Source organism: Alosa sapidissima, chromosome 18 (genome assembly GCF_018492685.1).
Source record: "Alosa sapidissima isolate fAloSap1 chromosome 18, fAloSap1.pri, whole genome shotgun sequence".
NCBI lineage: Eukaryota > Metazoa > Chordata > Actinopteri > Clupeiformes > Clupeidae > Alosa > Alosa sapidissima.
The window spans coordinates 16,999,006-17,023,166 of record NC_055974.1 but is presented as its reverse complement, the minus strand read 5'-3'; the positions used below and the strand labels follow the sequence as shown (position 1 = coordinate 17,023,166).

The 24,161-nt window shown below is 41.1% G+C and overlaps 1 protein-coding gene across 1 annotated transcript in view; it reads right to left on the bottom strand.

Annotated features, from left to right (window-relative positions):
* The window catches only part of LOC121689382 (titin-like), a 309,974-nt gene that overhangs the window by 60,466 nt on the left and 225,347 nt on the right, over window positions 1-24,161 (bottom strand). The window contains exons 49-56 of the mRNA XM_042069129.1: window positions 10,665-10,937; window positions 10,317-10,580; window positions 7,269-7,541; window positions 5,766-6,032; window positions 5,312-5,584; window positions 4,822-5,103; window positions 4,282-4,614; window positions 3,204-3,479 (exon numbers count right to left, since the gene is read on the bottom strand). Coding sequence (XP_041925063.1) covers window positions 3,204-3,479; window positions 4,282-4,614; window positions 4,822-5,103; window positions 5,312-5,584; window positions 5,766-6,032; window positions 7,269-7,541; window positions 10,317-10,580; window positions 10,665-10,937 — 2,241 coding nt within the window. The remainder of the gene's footprint in view (window positions 1-3,203; window positions 3,480-4,281; window positions 4,615-4,821; window positions 5,104-5,311; window positions 5,585-5,765; window positions 6,033-7,268; window positions 7,542-10,316; window positions 10,581-10,664; window positions 10,938-24,161) is intronic.

The following is a 24,161-nucleotide window of genomic DNA, read 5'->3' as shown; positions in this document are numbered from 1 at the left end:
ATAGGTAGCCAGTGTAGCTGGATGAGCAGCGGGGTAACATGTGCCCTTTTGGGTTGGTTGTAGACCAGGCGCGCCGCTGCGTTCTGGATCATCTGAAGTGGTTTCACTGCGCAGGCTGGGAGACCTGTCAGGAGGGCATTGCAGTAGTCGAGTCGTGAGATGACTATTGCCTGAACCAGAAGTTGGGTAGCATCTTGAGTCAAGTAAGTCCTGATTTTCCGTATGTTGTAGAGTGCGAAACGGCATGACCGGGCGACTGAGGCAACATGATCTGAGAAGTTTAGTTGGTTGTCGAGAACAACTCCTAGATTTCTTGCAGTCCTGGTCGGTGAAACAGACAGGGAGTCAAATTTGATGTTGATGTCGTGGTGTATGGTAGGTTTAGCTGGGATGACCAGCAGTCTTTGAGAGGTTCAGCTGGAGGTGGTGTGCCTTCATCCATGTAGCTATGTCTGAAAGGCAATCCGAGATCCGTGCTGAAACCAGGGGGTCGTCAGGTGGAAAGGACAGATAGAGCTGTATAGTAACTTAAATAAATTTATTGTGTGGTCCCCCATGAACGGAATTCCACGAAACTTGGCGTGCATTCAGAGGGTGTCATAATGATCCTACACTTCCAATTTCGTGCAGTTTTGACTATGTTAGGTCACAGATACCTGCGATTACAACACCTCATTTTTACTTTTTTGTGTTTAACTAGGTGGCGCTATACATGAAATGAGTGGTTATGGAATGGGTTGACATGGCCCTTTGAGATCAACATACAAAAAAAAAAAGGTCCTCCTAAACCCTACGGTTCTCGAGATATTCACAGAAAACTGTGTCTGCCCTACCCTCCTTTCGGGGGGTCCAGTCCAGCGGGGGGCTACAGATCAAAACGAAAAACAATGGTTCCATGCTATCCATATGGGGCTACATGCCCACCAAGTTTCATGTACCCCGGTCTTACAGTGTCCTTGACGGAAATTTGGACATGTGAAAAAGAAAAAAAAAAAGTGACTAAACCTATACATAACTAGATATATACCGATATATAAAATATAAAATATGACCGCCGCCCAGTCCAGCACATTTTTTCCACAAAAATAAATCACGCTGAAAGGCCTATATGATTCTAACTGTCTCACTAAATTCCATTATCCACACTCAATTTTCACTGGTATCTGCTAGACAACAAGTACCAAAACATGATTAGTTCATAGATTTCACATGTAAAATTCATTTTATACAACCCCACCTCCATCTTGCCTGTTCATAATTCTGAGAAATTCTTGATTGTTTGTGTTATGTTTATGTTATGTGTGTGAGTGTGTGTGTGTGTGTGTGTGTGTGTGTGTGTGTGTGTGTGTGTGTGCGTGCTTGTGTGTGTGCCTGCGTATGTGCCTGTGCATGCAAGCGTACATATGTCTACTGTGTGAGTATGTGTCATACGTATGATTACTGTGAATGTATGTGTGTGTGTGTGTGTGTGTGTGTGTATCTGTTTGTGCACATGTGTGCACATGAAATGGGTTAACATGACCCCTGGAGGCAAACATACGGAAAAAAATGGTCATCCTAGGCCCTACGGTTTTCGAGATATTCACAGAAAATTGTGTCTGCCCTACCCTCCTTCCGTCAATGATTCCCAGGACACTGAAAGACCGGGGTACACGAAGCTTCGCTGCGCGGCGGTCATAATTATGCAGTGATATGACTCATATCGTATGAGACAAACCAAAACAAAGGCTGATTTCAGTGGAATATTCCGCAATGAACATGTGAGCAGCTGATGGAGACAGTGAACACGACTGCATCACACTGCACTGGCTTGGACATTAAACTCAAATAGTTTGTGTGTTTTCTTACCTGGTTTCTTCACTGGCTTCAGGACTGAGTACAGAGTGTCTGAATTGTTTGCATCTGTATTGGCTGACAGAAATAAAAAATACAAATATTATCACTCAGTGGATGTCTTCGGTGTGCTGCAGTCATAATATTATCAACTGTCTTGTAGAAATCCAAAGCATACATTTCACAAATGGGCCTTTTTTCTTTTTCTTCTCTGCATTCTTGTCCTTCAGCTCAATCTCAGCATAGACCACATCACCGGTTCCAGCTACAGCACCACCTAGTGGAAGATACAGACCACAAAAATGAGCTGTCTGGAAAAAAAATGTCATAAAAAGGTGTAAATTCAACAGTATGTGGAATCTGTTACCTGCCACTTGTGGTGAGATTGAACTGTGACTGTTGCTCTGCTGCTGAACACTAGGGGGAGACAGAGATCTAATGAGGAAACAGGAACTCATTTCTGTAGCACTGCTGCTAAATTATTAATGGTGGGTTATGGGATTCTCTCAACTCATCATAAATTAATATGTAACACTGGAAAGGAAAACAACTTACAGGTTTGGAGTCACTGAACATGAATCTAAATTAGGAGAGAGAGATATTGGAATAACCATTATTATGTCACGGGTACAATTAGAAATGTTTCTTTTTTTTAAATTAAGCAGTCTGCTTGGACTATATGAAATGTAATAGTTGCAACACTTGAGTTATTTCAATAAACTGCTAACATTCCTCTCACCTTTGGCTTTCTGGTAGCGATACAGCAGGACCAGTGAAATGACCAGAGCAAACGCAACAAGCAGTCCCATCACCACACCCACTGCTACCACCAACATGGAGGACCCAGCATCTGAAACTTTAAACACCGTGAACAATAAATAGTGTCATGGCTGTTGCTGAAAACTTAATGCCATTGATGTATACATAACCAATACATAAATATCAATCTCTCCAACCTTTGACAGTGATCCAGCTCTCTGGTGACTCTCCTCTCTCTAGGTTGCTGCAATTGTAGAGGCCTTCATGTGATTTTGAGACTGCAGGGATGGTCATCTCTCCTGTGGTGGAGGTCTGCAGGAGTGTCCCATCTTTATAGAAGTCAGCACTGATGTTTGATGGCTGGTAGCGATATCTACAGCGCAGAGTCAGAGGATCTCCCTCAGTCAAAGGATGGGCAGGACTCTCCAGGATCACATCTTCATCTACACACAGAAGCTTGGTTTACTCAGTGAACCTACCAACAGCTATCACATTTTCCAAGTCAAGTGAATCATAAGTATCATGGAAGAAAAATGAAAATATTTCATTTCATTTAGTGAGATTGATGAATGTCCATGGAATCACAATGGAAACGCTGTATGTTAACTCACTATGCACTGTGATGTTGACAGGATTACTCTGCTCTCCAGACTCAGACTGACACCAGTAAACTCCACTGTCTGATTGAGATGCTGAGCTGATGCTGCAGTTGGATCCTGTTTCTGATCTCCAGTCAGTGGGACACAGTGATTCTCCTCCTCTGCCTGTGAACCACCTCAGTCTCCATCCAGTAGAGTTGCCCTGAACCCCACAGCTCAGGGAGAGAGGCTCAGATGTAAAGATCTGGGTCCAGTTTGAATGAATGATCACAGAAGCCAGAGACATACCTGAGAAAGTAAAAAAAGAGTAACAAAGTGATGAGGAAAAAAGAGTGTATTGTTTGAAAATCATACAGTAATGCCGTAATGGCCATAGATATGGATTTATACCATACCTGTCAACATTCCCGTTTTTCCTGGGTTTCTCCCGTATTTCAAGGTCATCTCCCAGCACCCTCCCGTTTTGTTATTTCTCCCAGAAAACTCCCGTAATTTGCATGGCCATCAAACTTCATTTTAAAATCATTAGTCCATTCAGGTTGCCAGATTGTGTATGAAATACACCCTACACATACACGATCACTTAGTTTCAATTTCAACCGTTTTGTCATAGGCTAAAACCTGGCAACCCAAAACCCAAATAAGGAAGCGGGTGCCGACTGCGCAGCCTGAGTCTCGTCGTAAGCAAGCGGGCTAGTTGAATGGCCTACTCCAGAACTAGCTGTTGTGAAATTGTTGGGAATTTAATTGATTAACACATCACATAAACTGTTATTGAGTGTTGTTGATACACTGAACTTGTGCCCTCGGAACCAAATCTGACAGCAAGCAGCTTTGGAGTTTTGGAAGTAGGCTGCAGGCAGGCAGCTAGTGGATACATAACTGGCATGCGTAAGGTAATGGTAAGGTAAAAGCAACGACCGAAATGCAGTGTTGAAACACGTGTATGAAACGTATTAAATATGTAAACACAGATCCGGTATAAACACTGACCCCCCCCCCCCCCCCCCCCCCCCCCCCGAAAAAAAATCTCCCGTTTTTGGAAAGCTAAATGTTGACAGGTATGATTTATACACCTAATTTCTATCACCTGTGAGCCAGAGAGGCTGAGGTTGGCTGAACTCTGTGTGATAGGCTGGCTCTCCTCTCTCTGCTCTGCACACATAAACCCCTGTGTGTCTAAGAGCAGCAGGGCTGAGAGTGTAGGATCCTCCAGCTCCTCTGATGCTGTCTGACACCAGCTCTACATAATATCCACTGCTTTCATGAAACACTTGAGGGAACCCGGGTCTATAGGGGGCATTCTTGTACCAGTGGAATCTCCAGCCTTCAGTAGAGCCTCTAACCTCACAGCTCAGAGTCACTGAGTCTCCTTTAGTCAGCCAGGTCTGTGAGAGGGAATTCAGAACTGCCTGGGCTTTCCCTGTTTAAGAAGAATAGAAAGTTGGAGGATGCACCACAACAGCTTTCAAAGGTATAGCCTTCAGATGGTATATGATAGCATATCCCATAGCCTATGCAACAGAGCAATGAAAGAAATATAATAAGGCTGGTGCCCACAGAATAAATTTGACGTACATTTGTCAAAGAAAAGACATGCAAGAGAAAAAGAAAGCAAACACATACTCACCAGAATGAATTGTAATAGCGAAAGCATGACTTTCTTCTGATAGTTTTTGATCACGTTCCCTTTGTCCTTTACAAGTATAGTTACCACTTTTCAATGGATTGACTTTATATCCCTCCACAGGCTGATGAACTCTATAACTGTTGTCATCCTTGCCATCCCTAAACCAGCTGTACTTCCAGTCACTGATCTTCCCACTCTTAAAGTCACATCTAAGAGAGACCTTCTCTCCATTGAAGAACTCTGTCCAGTTTGATTTCAGGGTAATGATGGGTTTAGGTCTTTCTGTCAAAGATTGATCAATTTGGAACTAGATTGATGACCACTGAATCGATAGATAAACAATACAATTTCAATGTGTAATTGTACGGTGCATATAAAAGTTAATGTAATAATAACATACAGTAAATCCTATTAATTGTCACTATAGTTTACTCAAAAACATACAGTAGATATGCAATCACTGTATATTCTTGTAAAGAACCACACCAACCTGTAACTGTTATCTCAGCTGCACCACTATATTGAGTATAGAAGACTGGGTCTCCTCTCCCAGCTCTGCACCAGTACTGTCCTCCATCAGAGACTTTAACAGAGCTGATGCTGTAGGAGTTTCCACCAGTCTGGGCCACAGGATCAGAGGCCTGTGTGTTTCTGTACCAGTAGAACACCAAACCAGAGGAAACACCCAACTCACATTTCAGAGTCACTGAGTCTCCTGTGAGGAGATGGTGGCCTGGACTTAATGTGAGTTTTGGCTTTGAGTCTGAACAGGAAGAAACATTGTCAAACACATCTCAACACAGCGAGAAAGTCACAGTTTATATGCACAAACAAACAGAGTCATGTTCAGCTAATGTAACATCTAAACCTTACACTCAGTGGGTGGTGTAAATGTCACACACACACACACACACACACACACACACACACACACATACACACACCTTTGACATCAAGAGTTATTCTCCTGCTTGGTTGTGATGATGTGGGTCTGTGTCTCTTCTCCCCCTGACACCAGTACTGGCCCTTATGAGACTCAGCAGCTCCTCTGATGGTGAAGGTGTTTCCCTCAGACACTGGGGTTCTGCTGGACCCCTTATACCACTTATTTGTCCAGCCACTGAGAGACTCTATCACACACTTCAGAGTGACTTTCTCTCCAGTGAACACAGGACTCTGGGGCTCTACAGTCAGTGTAGCCAAAGGCAGAGCTGCAGAGGAACACATGGAGAGAATGAGGAGCAAAGGAGATGATTGTGAACTGTCCTTTTGCAAGATTGTTGCAAAAGGCAAGATTATGCAAGATCATGGGGACAATATAGTGGATAGGTTCATGCAATATTTTATTTGCAATTTGCAATTTCATTGTATATCTGACATGCAAAGACAATAACGATTCTAATGCACCATACATATATATATATATATATATATATATATATATATATATATATATATATATATATATATATATATACACACACAGACAACATAGATATATATATATATATATATATATATATATATATATATATATATATATATACACAGACAACATATCAGCATAGACACATTGGCTAGGCTGGGTATAGTATGGACCCTTAGGAGACTCTACAGTCTCTACAGACTCTACAGCTACTGTAGCTGTGGGCAGAGCTCGGGAGGGGGGGGGGGGGGGGGGGGGTCATTAACACAGGTTGATGTACTAATTGACTTCTGCTGTGTGATTCAACACACATGAAATGTATAAAGGGCCATGTGACAGAAAATCAAAACTTCTATCAAGACCCAAGACCCTCAATGAATGATATTTCACTACTGAAACCCCTACAACTCAAAAGTCACAGCATAGCACAAAAATATAAAAGCAAACATCCTCTCCCGCTCATAAACACACACACATACGTATGCATGTATTAGCAGATCTTTTGAAAATGGAATGGGCTTCATTGTGTCTCAATGCATGGGATAACCCAAGTTTATTCCATGCATATGACCAGCCAGTTGAAGGCTGTATTCCACATGTCAGAGTGACTGATTCTCCAGTGAACATGTAGTAAAAATTATTTGTAAGAACATACGTACTGCATACAAATGTGACTAACTTCATCAGTCTGTCTGCCTCATATTTGCATTAACTGACGATTGTGCTTGGTGAAGACACGCCTCCACCATTTGCAAATCAAGTCTTTTGTCATGTACAACGCTTTTGTCTTATGGCAGACTTCACCATAGGTGATCGGTGCCAATTAAGCACGCATATGTCCGGGGCACATCTCAGCACGGTTTTGCTTCCACGTCATTTGTAATTCTCACCACAAACACAGGATTGGGTTTTACTGTCAATGTAGGCACTGGGAAGGCTGTGTCATGACAAACAAAATGTATGATTGCAAGCTTTCAAGCATAATAGCTATCATTTAAAATGTTAGTGTAGCTGTATTCACCTTTTACAGTGATAGAGGCAGGAGTACTGCGCTGGGAAGTCTTTGGACTATTTCTGCTTCTCCCTTCACATGTGTACTGGTACAAGCCAGCTTGATCAGGGAGGGAAATGGTGATGGCTCGACTTCTCCTATTTTGGATGGAATATATGTTTCTGTACCAGTAATACCCATACCAGTCTGTGTACTCTGCTATGTCACACCTCAGAGTGACCACATCTCCAGGGTAGTATGGACCCTCAGGAGACACTACAGTTACTGCAGCTGTGGGCAGATCTGTGGAGGGCAATGTAATACACACAGATTAGTTTACTGATTGGCTTCTACTGTGTGATTCAACACACATGAAATGTGTAAAGGACCATGCGACAAATCAAAACTTCCATCATGACCCTCAATGAATGATCTTTCTCTACTGAAACCCTTACGACTCAAAAGTTACACAATAGCACAAACATATAAAAGCAATCCTTCAACACCCTCTCCCTTTCATAAACATAAACACTCAAACATATGCACATATTAGCAGATCATTTGAAAATGATAGGGCTTCATTGTGTCTTTATCTGGTCTTTATTTGTCATCTTAACAATTGCATGTTTTTTTGGTAACACTTTATTTTAATGTGTCGCTGTTACAATGTACCTACCTAATTAGGTACAGTGGTACAACCTGTGTAACAACATGTACTATCAGGTACTATCATTTTACTTGCATTATGTATTTGTGGGTACCTACATATAGTTTTACATTGTAATACTGAGTGCTTTTACAAAACTTTGCCAATTTGCCTAAATTTTCATCAGAGGAAAAGAGCTGACCTGAGACCTGCTGGATGGGGTAAATCAGGTCATGATAGATTTGATATACAAACCATTCTTAGCTCCAGTCAAGGCCTCATTGTCTTCAGTGTACATGTAACAGCTGTGCTGCTACAACCTTGTTACTCTTTGATACAGTGGAATAAACCTATTAAGTGTACCAGTTAATTACTTGCATGTACATATGACATGTATGTTGTGTCTTCGATGTCTTGGAACAGGTCTACTAATTCACTACATAGTACATATATCAACTGTGTTGGTACACACTTATTGCTCTTTGATACAGTGGCATAAACCCATTAAAGTGAAGTGTACCAGTTACCTGGTACACTTCATTTTAATGGGTTTGTGCCACTGTATCAAAGAGTAATACATGTGTACCAACACAGTTGATACATGTGCTACGTAGGGTAATGGCAGACATGTTCCAAGACACCAATGACACAACATACATTATGTAATTGTAAGTACTTCACTGGTACACTTCATTTTAATGGGTTTATGCCACTGTATAAAGAGCAATAAGTGTGTACCAACACAGTTGATATATGTACTATGTAGTGAATTAGTAGACCTGTTCCAAGACATCGAAGACACAACATACATGTCATATGTACATGTAAGTAATTAACTGGTACAGTTAATTGGTTTATTCCACTGTATCAAAGAGTAACAAGGTTGTAGCAGCACAGCTGTTACATGTACACTGAAGACAATGAGGCATTGACTGGAGTTAAGAATAGTTTGTATATCAAATCTATCATGACAAGATTTACCCCATCCAGCAGGTCTCAGGTCAGCTCTTTGCCTCTGATGAAAATTTAGGCAAATTGGCAAAGTTTTGTAAAAGCACTCAGTATTACAATGTAACAAGTATATGTAGGTACCCACAAATACATAATGTAAGTACAATGATAGTACCTGATAGTACATGTTGTTACACAGGTTGGTACACTGTAACAGCGACACATTAAAATAAAGTGTTACCTTTTTTGGTAACACTTTATTTTAATGTGTCGCTGTTACAATGTACCTACCTAATTAGGTACAGTGGTACAACCTGTGTAACAACATGTACTATCAGGTACTATCATTTTACTTGCATTATGTATTTGTGGGTACCTACATATAGTTTTACATTGTAATACTGAGTGCTTTTACAAAACTTTGCCAATTTGCCTAAATTTTCATCAGAGGAAAAGAGCTGACCTGAGACCTGCTGGATGGGGTAAATCAGGTCATGATAGATTTGATATACAAACCATTCTTAGCTCCAGTCAAGGCCTCATTGTCTTCAGTGTACATGTAACAGCTGTGCTGCTACAACCTTGTTACTCTTTGATACAGTGGAATAAACCTATTAAGTGTACCAGTTAATTACTTGCATGTACATATGACATGTATGTTGTGTCTTCGATGTCTTGGAACAGGTCTACTAATTCACTACATAGTACATATATCAACTGTGTTGGTACACACTTATTGCTCTTTGATACAGTGGCATAAACCCATTAAAGTGAAGTGTACCAGTTACCTGGTACACTTCATTTTAATGGGTTTGTGCCACTGTATCAAAGAGTAATACATGTGTACCAACACAGTTGATACATGTGCTACGTAGGGTAATGGCAGACATGTTCCAAGACACCAATGACACAACATACATTATGTAATTGTAAGTACTTCACTGGTACACTTCATTTTAATGGGTTTATGCCACTGTATAAAGAGCAATAAGTGTGTACCAACACAGTTGATATATGTACTATGTAGTGAATTAGTAGACCTGTTCCAAGACATCGAAGACACAACATACATGTCATATGTACATGTAAGTAATTAACTGGTACAGTTAATTGGTTTATTCCACTGTATCAAAGAGTAACAAGGTTGTAGCAGCACAGCTGTTACATGTACACTGAAGACAATGAGGCATTGACTGGAGTTAAGAATAGTTTGTATATCAAATCTATCATGACAAGATTTACCCCATCCAGCAGGTCTCAGGTCAGCTCTTTGCCTCTGATGAAAATTTAGGCAAATTGGCAAAGTTTTGTAAAAGCACTCAGTATTACAATGTAACAAGTATATGTAGGTACCCACAAATACATAATGTAAGTACAATGATAGTACCTGATAGTACATGTTGTTACACAGGTTGGTACACTGTAACAGCGACACATTAAAATAAAGTGTTACCGTTTTTTTTTTTTTTAAAGGTACTCACATTTCACTGTAAGCTGAACAGTGCTGTAAGGTGATGTTTTCCTGCTTCCCTCTCTCACTCCATAGCACCCATACTCCCCCTGATCAGACACAGCGGCTCCGCTGATGGTGAGGGTGTTGCTGTTGGTCTCAGAGGCTTTGGATGACGGAGGGTTATTCCATGCATATGACCAGCCAGTTGAAGGCTGTATTCCACATGTCAGAGTGACTGATTCTCCAGTGAACACAGGATTGGGTTTTACTGTCAATGTAGGCACTGGGAAGGCTGTGTCATGACAAACAAAATGTATGATTGCAAGCTTTCAAGCATAATAGCTATCATTCAAAATGTTAGTGTAGCTGTATTCACCTTTTACAGTGATAGAGGCAGGAGTACTGCGCTGGGAAGTCTTTGGACTATTTCTGCTACTCCCTTCACATGTGTACTGGTACAAGCCAGCTTGATCAGGGAGGGAAATGGTGATGGCTCGACTTCCCCCATTTTGAATAAAATATCTGTTTCTGTACCAGTAATACCCATGCCAGTCTGTGTGCTCTGCTATGACACACCTCAGAGTGACCTTATCTCCAGGGTAGTATGGATCCTTAGGAGACTCTACAGTTACTGTAGCTGTGGGCAGAGCTGTGGAGGGCAATGTAATACACACAGATTAGTTTACTGATTGACTTCTACTATGTGGGTCAAGGACCATTGAATGTATAAAGAGCCATATGACAGAAAGATACATCTTATCGTGGTCCTCAATTAATGATCTTTCTCTACTGTAATCCTTACAACTCAAAAGTTACAGAATAGCATGAAAATATAAAAGCAATCCTTCAACACCCTCTCCCTCTCATAAACATAAACACCCAAACATATGCACATATTAGAAATCATTTGAAAATGGTAGGGCATAGGTTCTCTAAGTGCGGCCCGGGGACCGATGGCGGCCCGCGGAAACATTTCTGGCGGCCCGCGAACATCTGATAACCTCTGTAAAACTGTTAAAACTGTACAACTGTACTGCGTGCTTTGAAAAGAATGAATCTCCGTTTAGTGGTGTTTTGTGGCCGTCAGGTTTTCCTGTGGTGCTTTGGTAGCTGGAATTGGCCCTGAATAAGGCCTATGCTGATAAGAAGCAAGGCACACTGAGACTGTTTGTTATAAATAAGTTTGTACTTGAAATGGACTGCAACCAGAACTGTTATATCCCACATTTGTCTGTTCAAGTGGAAGAGAACCCCAGGGATTGTGTGTGCATTGCAAATTTTCACAAGTTTTGCCAGGTTTAGCCTCAGTTATGAATTAAAATGTGTTTAATGCAATAAATATAAACTGTAGAGATGCAACCTGGTCATTAAAATGATTTTTTCTTTTTTTTTTCTTTTTCTTTTTCTCCCCCTGCCCCTTTGGCGGCCCTCAGTTCAATGTTGGGTTCCTGAATTGGCCCTCACCAATCAAAACTTTGAGAACCCCTGTGGTAGGGCTTCATTGTGTCTATGTTTGTCATCTAAGTCTGTTAGCAGGCGGGTGGCCTTTTATGGCACACCTCCCCCCCCCACCTCCCCCCAACATTCTAAATCAATTATATGCACCATATTGCTATGTAGCATAGTAATATTATACACATACATGTAATATTGTATTCACCTTTTACAGTGATAGAGGCAGGAGTACTGCGCTGGGAAGTCTTTGGATTATTTCTACTACTCCCTTCACATGTGTACTGGTACAAGCCAGCTTGATCAGGGAGGGAAATGGTGATGGATTGTTGTTGACTTTCCTCATTTTGAATGGAAACCTCGTCTCTGTACCAGTTATACTGATCCCAGTCTGTGTGCTCTGCTATGACACACCTCAGAGTGACCTTATCTCCAGGGTAGTATGGATCCTTAGGAGACTCTACAGTTACTGTAGCTGTGGAGGGAAATTACATACAGATTAGTTTACTGATTGACTTCTACTGTGTGATTCAACAAACATGAAATATATAAAGTACCTTAAAGAAAAGTCATCATAACTGATACTTCTATGATTACCCTCAATTAATGTCTTCTCTACTCAAAGATGAAAGCAATCATACAATACCCTCCAATCTCATAAACATAGTGATGAGAACCAGAGGGGCGCACATGACATCCTTGGGGAAATTGAGATATATACATCAAATGACAGCTCTTGATCAGCTCAAAAGTAATTTTAGAGTTAGTGGAAAACCAAAAGACTGAAAACACTGAACCAATTGGTGTTGATTTGCCTGTAAAGCCCCTCTGGTTCTAAGTTCCCACTCACACAGACAGACAGACAGACATAAACTAAAGTTCAGTGGTCAGTTTAATGTAAATTGTGTACATGTGCACACACACACACATACACACACACACACACGCACTCGCGCGCACACACACACACACACACACACACACACACACACACACACACACACACACACACACACACACACACACACACATCATCACACTCATCATGGGTGTGTAGGGGGGGGGTGGGTTTGGGAAGACAGATACCACTGTTGAGCCTGCTGGAGGTGTTGTGGGCCTAATTGAATAAAACACTGATGAGGGAAGGGGGAATGTGCATGCTTGACAACCCAGTTAAAGGCTCTTGAGGGCTGCTCTGCAAAATGATGCTGTACATTTGCTCACCAGCTATATCTGAGGTTTTGGAAGACTCGTCTGGATCATCATCAGGATCTTCAGTGTTGTCTGGAGCCTCAGTATATAAACTGTTGTTATCTTGGGTTTCATTCAGTAATGATTTTAAAATAAATTATGAAGCACATAGCAAAGTTTACATAACTCAGGAAATCTAACTCTTCAAGTCCTGATTAGTTTATTTTAATAATACATGATGTGATTTAACTGGTGTTTTTCTGGATGATACAGGATATTGTTTTTTTTTATTTTCTTTTTGTAACGCCACACCTGCATTATTTTTCATAGAATGTCAGTAACAGAAATAACATCTCATGTGCTCGCAAGCATTTGATAACCCAAAACATCTCCTGTATTTGTGTCTTATTCCACTGTATCACAGCAAGGTATTCTCTATCTATCTCTCTCTCTCTCTCTCTCTCTCACTCTCTCTCACACACACAGAATACAAAACAAATACAAAATGTCATTTTTTTTTTCCATTTTTGTTGATCCCTGAGTTACCTTAAGCTCAAAGTTATTTTCTGTGTCATCGGAAATGCCTAGTAACGTAGGTTTGTTTATGTATATTGAAAGGGTCCATATGTCAGTATAGCAGAGCAATAATATAATATGATTCTTTCAGTTAACAGATTCAAAATAATTATAATACTATGTTGTTTTGGAATATTAATCTCCGAAATCTCCACTGCTACATGATGACATATCAATTAGACTGTGATGAACTAATGCAGTTACGCTCTGAACAAAGATGAAAGTATTGGGGGTACATGAACACAAATGAATCTCACCTGCAGCAAGTCCAGAATAGGAACACAAGCTCAGCACTAGAACACAAAGACACAGAGAGACTGAACTGAAAGCACAGGTGCCATTTCAAATCCTCTGCACACAAATCATAGAGCACACAGATGTCCTATTGCAAGATAAAGGCAAGTAAACAGTGAAAAATCTGCACTGCTGTCAGTGGTTCAACATCACATTGTTCACATACTGTTGTTTATAGAGTTGTTTGAGTGAGCATTGAGCTGACTCAACAATTATTGCAGTTAAGATCTTTCCCATGGTGTTTCAAATCAATTCCGCCTTGTTATAAAGTAAATAGCTTTAGTTACCTTGGAAGCCTGCCAAACTTAACCCTGCCTACAACATATGAGGTCGGGAAGTTCGGTCTGGACTTGTTCCGTTGTGGGACGATCAAATTGTCTGGGCTGGCTTTGTTCGACAATGGAGAGATGAGCAACAGTGCCTCGTCTATCACATCATCTGAGCTTCGGTTGAATTTGTTTGCAACAAAAACGCTGTCTAGAAGCTAGACAAATGGCTTCTAAGACCCCATTTACACGTAGTAAAAATGCATATTAGGCAGTTTGGCCTTTCATTTACACAAAAACAGAGGTTTTATCACTGACAACGATTATTTCTGAAAACTACAGCCAATGTGGATATATGGAAAAAACTCACATATAACTGCATATAATCAGAGGAAAACAGTATTTTTGCATTGTGATATGTTATTTGCTTGTTTGTTTGAAATCTCTGACTGGCCACTTGCTTTCTCAAGGGGCTTGTGACACCCTTCCCCAGCTGTTTTTAGCATCGGTGTGAATGGAATTTTTTTTTAAAACAAAGGAGGAAATATCCGTTTTCCGAATTGATTACCCTGCTACGTAGGCCTATTTCGTGGTCTTGGTGTACAATATATTGACAGTGCAATAACTTTAACAACCAGAAAACAATGTTTTGGTCGGGTTTCTCATTACAGCTCATGGTAATTGGGAAGTTATTTTGTTGCTCTGATTGGTTAGGTCAATCCAATTGAGTGCAGATGCATTTCCCCTCTGTATCGTTTGAAAAATGCCCCATAATCACAGCCCCCCCCTGGACCACCTTGATCTTAAGGGGCCATGTCAACATATTCCATAACCACTCATTTCATGTATAGCGCCATCTAGTTAAAAACAAAAAAGTAAAAATGAGGTGTTGTAATCGCAGGTATCTGTGACCTAACATGGTCAAAACTGCACGAAATTGGAAGTGTAGGATCATTATGTCACCCTCTGAATGCAAGCCAAGTTTCATGGAATTCCGTTAATGGGGGGCCATAAAATAAATTGATTTATGTTACTGTACACCAACTGGCCTGTAGGTGGCCGGACACAGTTTTCTGTGAATATCTCGAGAACCATAGGGCCTAAGAGGACCACCTTTTTTTGTAAGTTGATCTTAAGGGGCCATGTCAACCTATTCCATAACCACTCATTTCATGTACAGTATAGCGCCACCTAGTTAAAAACAAAAAAGTAAAAATGAGATGTTGTAATCGCAGGTATCTGTGACCTAACATGGTCAAAACTGCACGAAATTGGAAGTGTAGGATCATTATGTCACCCTCTGAATGCAAGCCAAGTTTCATGGAATTCCGTTAATGGGGGGCCATAAAATAAATTAATTTATGTTGCTGTACACCAACTGGCCTGTAGGTGGCCGGACGCAGTTTTCTGTGAATATCTCGAGAACCGTAGGGCCTAAGAGGACCAGCTTTTTTTGTAAGTTGATCTTAAGGGGCCATGTCAACCTATTCCATAACCACTCATTTCATGTATAGCGCCACCTAGTTAAAAACAAAAAAGTAAAAATTAGGTATTGTAATCGCAGGTATCTGTGATCTAACATGGTCAAAACTGCACGAAATTGGAAGTGTAGGATCATTATGTCACCCTCTGAATGCACGCCAAGTTTCGTGGAATTCCGTTCTTGGGGGGCCATACAATACATTAAAAAAAATAAAAGAATTAGGTGTTGTAATCACAATATCTCTGGCGGACATGGTCAAAACTGCATGAAATTGAAAGTGTAGGATCATTATGACACCCTCCGAATGCATGCCTGACTTTCGTTCATGGGGGGCCATACAATAAATTAATTTATGTGTACATTTAGTGACCGTACACCAACAGAGTTTTCTGTGAATATCTTGAGAACCGTAGGGCCTAGCATGACCAATTTTTGCGTATGTTTGCCTCCAGGGGTCATGTTAACCAATTCCATATGCACACATGTGCATAAAAATATATTCACACACACACATACATTCACAGTAATCATACGTATGACACATACACACACAGTAGACATATGTACGCATGCATGCACATGCACACACAAATAAACACGTACACACACACATGCACACAATTCAACAATTTCTCAGAATTATGAACAGGCAAGATGGGGGTGGGGTTGTATAAAATGTATTTTACATGTGAAATCTATGAACTAGCAGATACCAGAGAGAATTGGGTGTGCATAATGCAATTCAGTGAGACAGTTAGAATCATATATGCCTTTCACCTTTTGTTTTTAGCCAGCAGCCAGACCAGCAGATACCCTGACTTTGCTGAATTACTGAAGCTAAGCAGGAACAAAGTAGGAAATGAACACAATTTGACAAGCGTGACTTATTTTTGTGGAAAAAATGTGCTGGACTGGGCGGGGGCCATATTTTGTACCGCTCTGCGGTACATCTAGTTAGACATATGGTTGACTAAAACGTAGGAAAAGTCAGGGCCCTTAGTGATTTATATTGTAGCAACCTGCCTTTCCACAGGCACAACACAAACAAGTACAGCCAGCAGTGCTTCTATCAGAAAAAAAAAAACATAGGACATATCAGGGCCCTTAGTGTTTTATATTATAGCAACCTGCCTTTCACAGCCACATACAGTAACAGTGTTTGTATCAATGACATCCATGAAATAAATCATAACAAATCTTCCCAAATTATTGTCAGCCTCTAAAAGTTTGTGTATTTTAATCTTTAGAAGCGGTAGGCCTACAGAACAAGGAACTGAAACAGGAGAACAAATATATACCCATCCTCATATAGCTGGAGTGATAGAGGAAGCATGCGAGAGATGAGAATTTGTATTGCTTTGATAGATAGATAGATAGATAGATAGATAGATAGATAGATAGATAGATACTTTATTGATCCCCAGGGGAAATTCAAGAATTTGCACCAGAAGATACAACATTTACAGTTGCACATCAACAGTCACATTATTTATACTGGCACAGGGGCGCTGCTAAATAATCAGGGCCCTATGACAGACAATAATTCTGGGCCCCCCAATAATATGTAGTATTATTGGGGGGGCTCTCTGGGGTCCGTGCTGGGCCGTTAGAATCGTCATACCCCAGCCCCCCTCCCCCCAGTGGCACCCCTGTACTGGCATATGATCAAATCAGAAGCTCACAACTGCTGACATGTTAATATGTAAAATTAGTGGATAAATTATTTTTCAGAACTACTTAGAGGAAGGTGCTTATGTTCTGTGATATGGGGTGGAAAAGAGGGCAGCCTGAACCTCTCATGTCTGATAGATGCTTTTTTTTCTACTTATATTCTACACCACTGGTATGTCAGCCAGATCCTCTAGAGGGGAGGCATTTGTGAAGTACAGTAAAGCGATAATTAACAATAAAATAAATGCATTCAACATGCATTTTGGTGTAGAGATCTTACAAGTACCGTAAACAATAATTAACAATAAAATGAATGCATGTAACATGTATTTAGGTGTGTAGTCTTCTGTATTATTGTAATGTCATTTGTGTCTGTGTCTCTGTGTGCTATTCTGTGCAGACAGCTTCTGTGAATGAGGAAGCAGTGGAAACAGACTGTTTGAAGGCGGCTATGATCTGCCTAAAACCACAAATACAAAAAAAGATGTTGCTGTGCAAACTTGATGTGTGAACGTCAAAAAGCACTCTCCACTGGCTGTCATCGAATACCCTTTTTGGGCTTTGAGTGTTCCTTTTTTCAGTTGCCTTGGTTTCAGACACAAACTGTGAAAGAGTTGGAGATAAACAACAAAACACAATATATAGCATCATAATCTAATTAAAATGATAATGTTGGTGTGTACAGTGTTCAGCACTTCCACTGCATTAGCAAACTCTCTGTTCATGTTGTCTACAAAGGAAATGTGCGCCCACCCTACACACAGCACACATCACGGCCTGGAGAGGAAAGCAGAGCAAAACCACAACCTCTCACCTCCTCTCATTGTGCACATTATAACCTTTAGCAATAGACAGTGATGGAGAACGGAAAGAGGATGGAGTGATAGAGAGATGGAAAGAAAGGGAAAATGAGAGAAAAGGAAACAGCCACTCAGACTCAGATAGAGAACAAGATGATAATATAGTATAAATTTCAAGCCATTGTAAGAAAAATTAAGAAAGGTATTCTCTTCTTCGGATTAATACAGCAAAGCGGTTTATTCCAGTGTGAAATGGTTCACAAAAGTTCACAAAGGTTCAACCTATGCCTGTCCTCGGCATTCTCTCGCCTTCGTGTCTGGGTCAACTCCTTCCTCCTGTCTGCCTGAACTAACTAAAAGTTACCAATTCAAGTCATTATATATGCCAGTGATGGACTGGACGGTCTGGCATTTGGGCAGATGTCAGAAGGGCCGCTGCCCCTCGTGGGCTGGCCAATCACAGAGCGGCATGTTTGTCGGGTTTGCACGGCCCATTTATCGTAAAGACAGTTATCTCTCGGCCCACTATCAAGCATCAATAGTGTTACATGGTTTTGAATAAGCCATTTATCTCTAACTCCTTTTTCCTCCTTCATAGTTAGAAACTGATCAGTATTTATACCAGACATGAGTCTCTACACTACAGTCATGGTGACCCTCAATATTTACATCAGTCTACATTCTTTTGTAACCTTATTCAATCAAATGATTTAAAAGTGCATTGTTTGAAATTGGAATACAGTATAAATATGCTGCCTGTATCTTTTATTTTATTATTGGTTTACAAAAGTTAGGCTACATGAAGCAATGACTTCTGGGAATTTCAAAACCGAATGCGTCTACTTCCTTTAGCACGGGAATTGCCGATCTAGCATGCCTTGATCCTCGGAATTTTCCCCTATTAAAAGCTAATAAACTGCCCCCAAATGCACTTCGAAACATAAGAGAATGTCTGCTTAAATTTAGTGAAGGTGCTACGGTTGAAAATTAACAATAAAATGAATGCATGCAACATGTATTTAGGTGTGTAGTCTTCTGTATTATTGTAATGTCATTTGTGTCTGTGTCTCTGTGTGCTATTCTGTGCAGACAGCTTCTGTGAATGAGGAAGCAGGGGAAACAGACCGTTTGAAGGCTGCTATGATCTGCCTAAAACCACAAATACAAAAAAAGATGTTGCTGTGCAAACTTGATGTGTGAACGTCAAAAAGCACTCTCCACTGGCTGTCATCGAATACCCTTTTTGGGCTTTGAGTGTTCCTTTTTTCAGTTGCCTTGGTTTCAGACACAAACTGTGAAAGAGTTGGAGATAAACAACAAAACACAATATATAGCATCATATTCTAATTAAAATTATAATTTTGATGTGTACAGTGTTCAGCACTTCCACTGCATTAGCAAACTCTCTGTTCATGTTGTCTACAAAGGAAATGCGCGCCCACCCTACACACAGCACACATCACGGCCTGGAGAGGAAAGCAGAGCAAAACCAGAACCTCTCACCTCCTCTCATTGTGCACATTATAACCTTTAGCAATAGACAGTGATGGAGAACGGAAAGAGGATGGAGTGATAGAGAGATGGAAAGAAAGGGAAAATGAGAGAAAAGGAAACAGCCACTCAGACTCAGATAGAGAACAAGATGATAATATAGTATAAATTTCAAGCCATTGTAAGAAAAATTAAGAAAGGTATTCTCTTCTTCGGATTAATACAGCAAAGCGGTTTATTCCAGTGTGAAATGGTTCACAAAAGTTCACAAAGGTTCAACCTATGCCTGTCCTCGGCATTCTCTCGCCTTCGTGTCTGGGTCAACTCCTTCCTCCTGTCTGCCTGAACTAACTAAAAGTTACCAATTCAAGTCATTATATATGCCAGTGACGGACTGGACGGTCTGGCATTTGGGCAGATGTCAGAAGGGCCGCTGCCCCTCGTGGGCTGGCCAATCACAGAGCGGCATGTTTGTCGGGTTTGCACGGCCCATTTATCGTAAAGACGGTTATCTCTCGGCCCACTATCAAGCATCAATAGTGTTACATGGTTTTGAATAAGCCATTTATCTCTAACTCCTTTTTCCTCCTTCATAGTTAGAAACTGATCAGTATTTATACCAGACATGAGTCTCTACACTACAGTCATGGTGACCCTCAATATTTACATCAGTCTACATTCTTTTGTAACCTTATTCAATCAAATGATTTAAAAGTGCATTGTTTGAAATTGGAATACAGTATAAATATGCTGCCTGTATCTTTTATTTTATTATTGGTTTACAAAAGTTAGGCTACATGAAGCAATGACTTCTGGGAATTTCAAAACCGAATGCGTCTACTTCCTTTAGCACGGGAATTGCCGATCTAGCATGCCTTGATCCTCGGAATTTTCCCCTTATAAAAGCTAATAAACTGCCCCCAAATGCACTTCGAAACATACAGTAAGAGAATGTCTGCTTAAATTTAGTGAAGGTGCTACGGTTGAAAATCTACAGTCGGAATTGACACATCTCGCCACGCACTGGGACAGCCTGAAAAAGTCTCCTCTAAACGAGTAGGCCTATACAGTCAAAGCGTCGGACTTTGATGATGCCGCGGAGATATAGGAAGATACAGAAATAAACCTGGTGAGCAAGAAATGTGCTACCTGCAAGAATTGTGCAATCTGTTGCTATTTCCTTCTCCAGCAGTTAAACCTCTTTACCTGTGCCTACAACTATATATGATTAGCAAATGAATTCCTACAAGTGGCATGCAAACAGAGTTTTTCCACTCTTAAATTTATTCAAGAATCGCCTAAGGACACGATTGTCACAGGATAATTTGGAGGCCTTTATGCTGATGGCGACAGAGAAAGAGGTCCTATAATGAACTTGGATGCTGATGACGTGATAGACAGGGTTGCGGAGAAGAGCAAGCTCCTTCGCACCTTGTTAACTGCATGATGTTAATTAAGACACGTTTGTGGAGCGGCTGCTCTGATGGGTTTCCCGTTTATCAACAAAACTACATTCGCGCACAGCCGTAGGGCAGAAGACGCTTGGTGCCACAACGTTATAAACTTGACTTAAATAGTCAGCTGCTGTAAGCTACAATAGTATTTTTATATACCCCTTGTCCCCTGTTGTCTCAATGATAATAGCATCTCATTTCAGGCTATTATTTCAGAGTTTGCCGTTCATTTGCATTGACATCGTATTTTGTCATTTTTGGCGAAGACATGCATTCCTTTAGGGATATTGAACATATTGAACATTCTCTAACCATTGTGATTTCGAATTGGTGCAGTTTTCAGCACAAAAACTCATTTTGTTCTTTTCATGGAGAGCACTGTTCTATGCTGTTCTATGGTGCTTTCTGCCTCTTGCGCACGCATGTTTTCGTGACGTTACATAGAAATCCATGTATTCTAGGCTATTCTTTTTTCATTTTCATATTTCATATTGCATTCATTTTTTTGGAGTTGTGCATTGATATATCCATGTTCTTGGTTCAGTCTTTATGCATATTAAAGTTAGAGTTCATCACCAATGGGGCTACAAACGTGTTATGTCCGTGCATGTGAAGTTATATCTGTGTGTTGCGAGCACATGCATGCGCGTGCATGCGCGTCCCCGTGTGGGCCGCTGGTTGGTGAAAATGAGAGGGCCGTTTATTAATCCCAGTCCGTCACTGCCTGGCGCCAAACCATCTGGCCTGCCTTCAGAACATCAGAACTTAATCTTGGTTGGAGAAATGATATCACTCATATACAATTCGGCAGGATTCATTTCTTACACCATTCAGAAAAACATGAGTCTGAGGTGGAGGAAATGATCTAGATAACATAGGTACTATAAATAATGCCTCAAAGAAACAAAGTGGTAGCTGCCTTGTCTGTTGATAGGCTGTAATCTTTGATTTCCCACACTGGGTGATTGTGGCCAACTAAGTAACCATGACGCTCCATGACGGTGTTCCTTTTCTCCTCTGTGTGGTAAAGGCCTGTGCAGATGGATGGTTAAACCCTACAGGATCTTTTCTGGCCCCCACCCACAATGGCAGAAGTACTAGGGGCCGGTTACCTGTAGCCTGGAAACCAGACTCTCTGACTTCGCAGAGAGTAGAGACACTGATGATGCTTCGGTCAAAGTTTCATGTTATGTCGAGCCTTCTTAGTGTTTGAAAAATAGCGATTTTGACGCGACCATGTAGCTTACTAAACTAAAGTTTGACTCGGGTACGTTCGTATTTCAAGTGACAAAATTAAGGTAGGCTATGACTAAAGTTTAGCTGATGATATAGCATGCTACTCGACTGTGACTTCGTTCATGACACTCCTGTTAATAGGCTAAACTAGAAAGAGCTAAAATAACTCACACCAACCTTATTTGCGCCTTTTATTCACTGTTTCTCAAAGATTTCATAAGTATAAGCCCTTTTCGCTCCCTACGTTGATGTATTCCAAGCGGTCTGCTTCGGGGGTAGGGACGTAGTAATTGAAACACCATGCCTGTGTAACGTAATCGCTCTCAGGGACGCCCTCTGTTCACTGGTTGGTTCGGCTGCCCAACTACCAAAGTAAACAAGGGCGAATTAACCTATTCCAGACGGAGTACTGTAGGGAAAAGAAATCGAGCGGAAGTACGTAGGCAGGCAGAGGCCAGGCTAGGTTACCTATACATGGACTATGCCTTAGTCTATAAGACAAATTCAATGAAGTTTTCTGTTGAAAAAGGCTTTAGGCTTTTAGTCTTTAGCCATGTACAGGATACCGACCCTGTATATAAGGGGATTTTTTCCCACTCCTGCCCACCACGTTCATGTTTTGTACTAATTCTATTCTTGTATGTGTTGTATGTGTGTTGGGGGTATGGGGGTGTGGGGGTGAGGTGGGGGTGTGGTGCAGTGGCTGGCTCCTGAGTAATTTTGGTCTCCCACCAACATACATGCACAAGTTTCCCACCTGCACTTATACTTTTTGATGAAATTTAGTCCCTTATTTTTTATGGTTCCTCATTTATAAAGAGCAATTTCTACAAAACATGATACTTACAAGTAGCACTTTGGAGAAGAGCCACAGCTGTTTTGCTTGTTGCTAACAAACTTTCATCTTTGGTTTCACACATGACGACATGTTTCACTGTATACTACTTGAACATAAGCATGGTTTACACGTTTCCTCCTCTCTCTTTTCCTCCTCTCCAACCTCTTCTCTATGTACTGTATCTGTTCTCTTTCAGAAGCACGCCATGTTTCTTGGAAATAGACTAGTTGGCCTATAGCTCCATTTTAGCTAAAGTCTAAATGCTCTAACCCACCTCCAGTGAATTATGCTAAGCTAGGCTAACAGGGTCAGACTGGGTTATTGCACACACAGAGAAGAGAGGGGCACGCATGCTCTTAAATAACTCTAGTGTAGATGGCAAATAAGCTAATTTCCTAAAAAGTTGGCATGTTTCTTTACGCAGTGGCCATGTTCAGTTCTTTCGTGTGTCCTGTGGCCCCTGATGAGACTGGAAACTCTGTGATAAAGAGAGAACTGAGAGGACTTTATTGACCTAAGCAGCTAGATGAAGCTGCATCAGGAGTGATCATTGTGTTGAAGCCCTGTGACAGTACTAAAGGGGAAGTGTACTCTGTCCCTTTAAGAAGAAGAAAGCTAACGAGGTCAGCGGTTTGAGTCATTGAGGTCTGTGCCTGCTTGGCGAATGCTCACTATGGCATCTTTAGTTGTTGTGGTTCACTGGTGTCAAGGCTAGTTCACATGGATGAATAATTAATGAATGGATGTTAATGCACTGTTGTAAGAACATGCCAGAACAGGTTATGATGGGCAAAGCAAGCCTTTGTGAAACTCTGAAACCAATGCCTACCAAGCAATTCAGCACCCTGGACAACTGCATCTGCAACATCTGGGGTGTTCCCTACATCTGGATCAGGCCTTCTGTATGCCTCTCACTCTCATTCTCTGCTGAGTTAATAGGACGTCACACAAAGCTGCATGATGATGGATCATGGTCAAGAGGAAGTGAGCTCTGTCTCTTTAAGAAGAGGAGCTAACGGGGTCAGCGGTCGGAGCCTTTGAGGCCTGTGGCTGCTTGGCGAATGCTCACTGTCATCTTCAGTTGATCTGCGGTTCACTGGTGTTAAGGCTCGTTCACATGG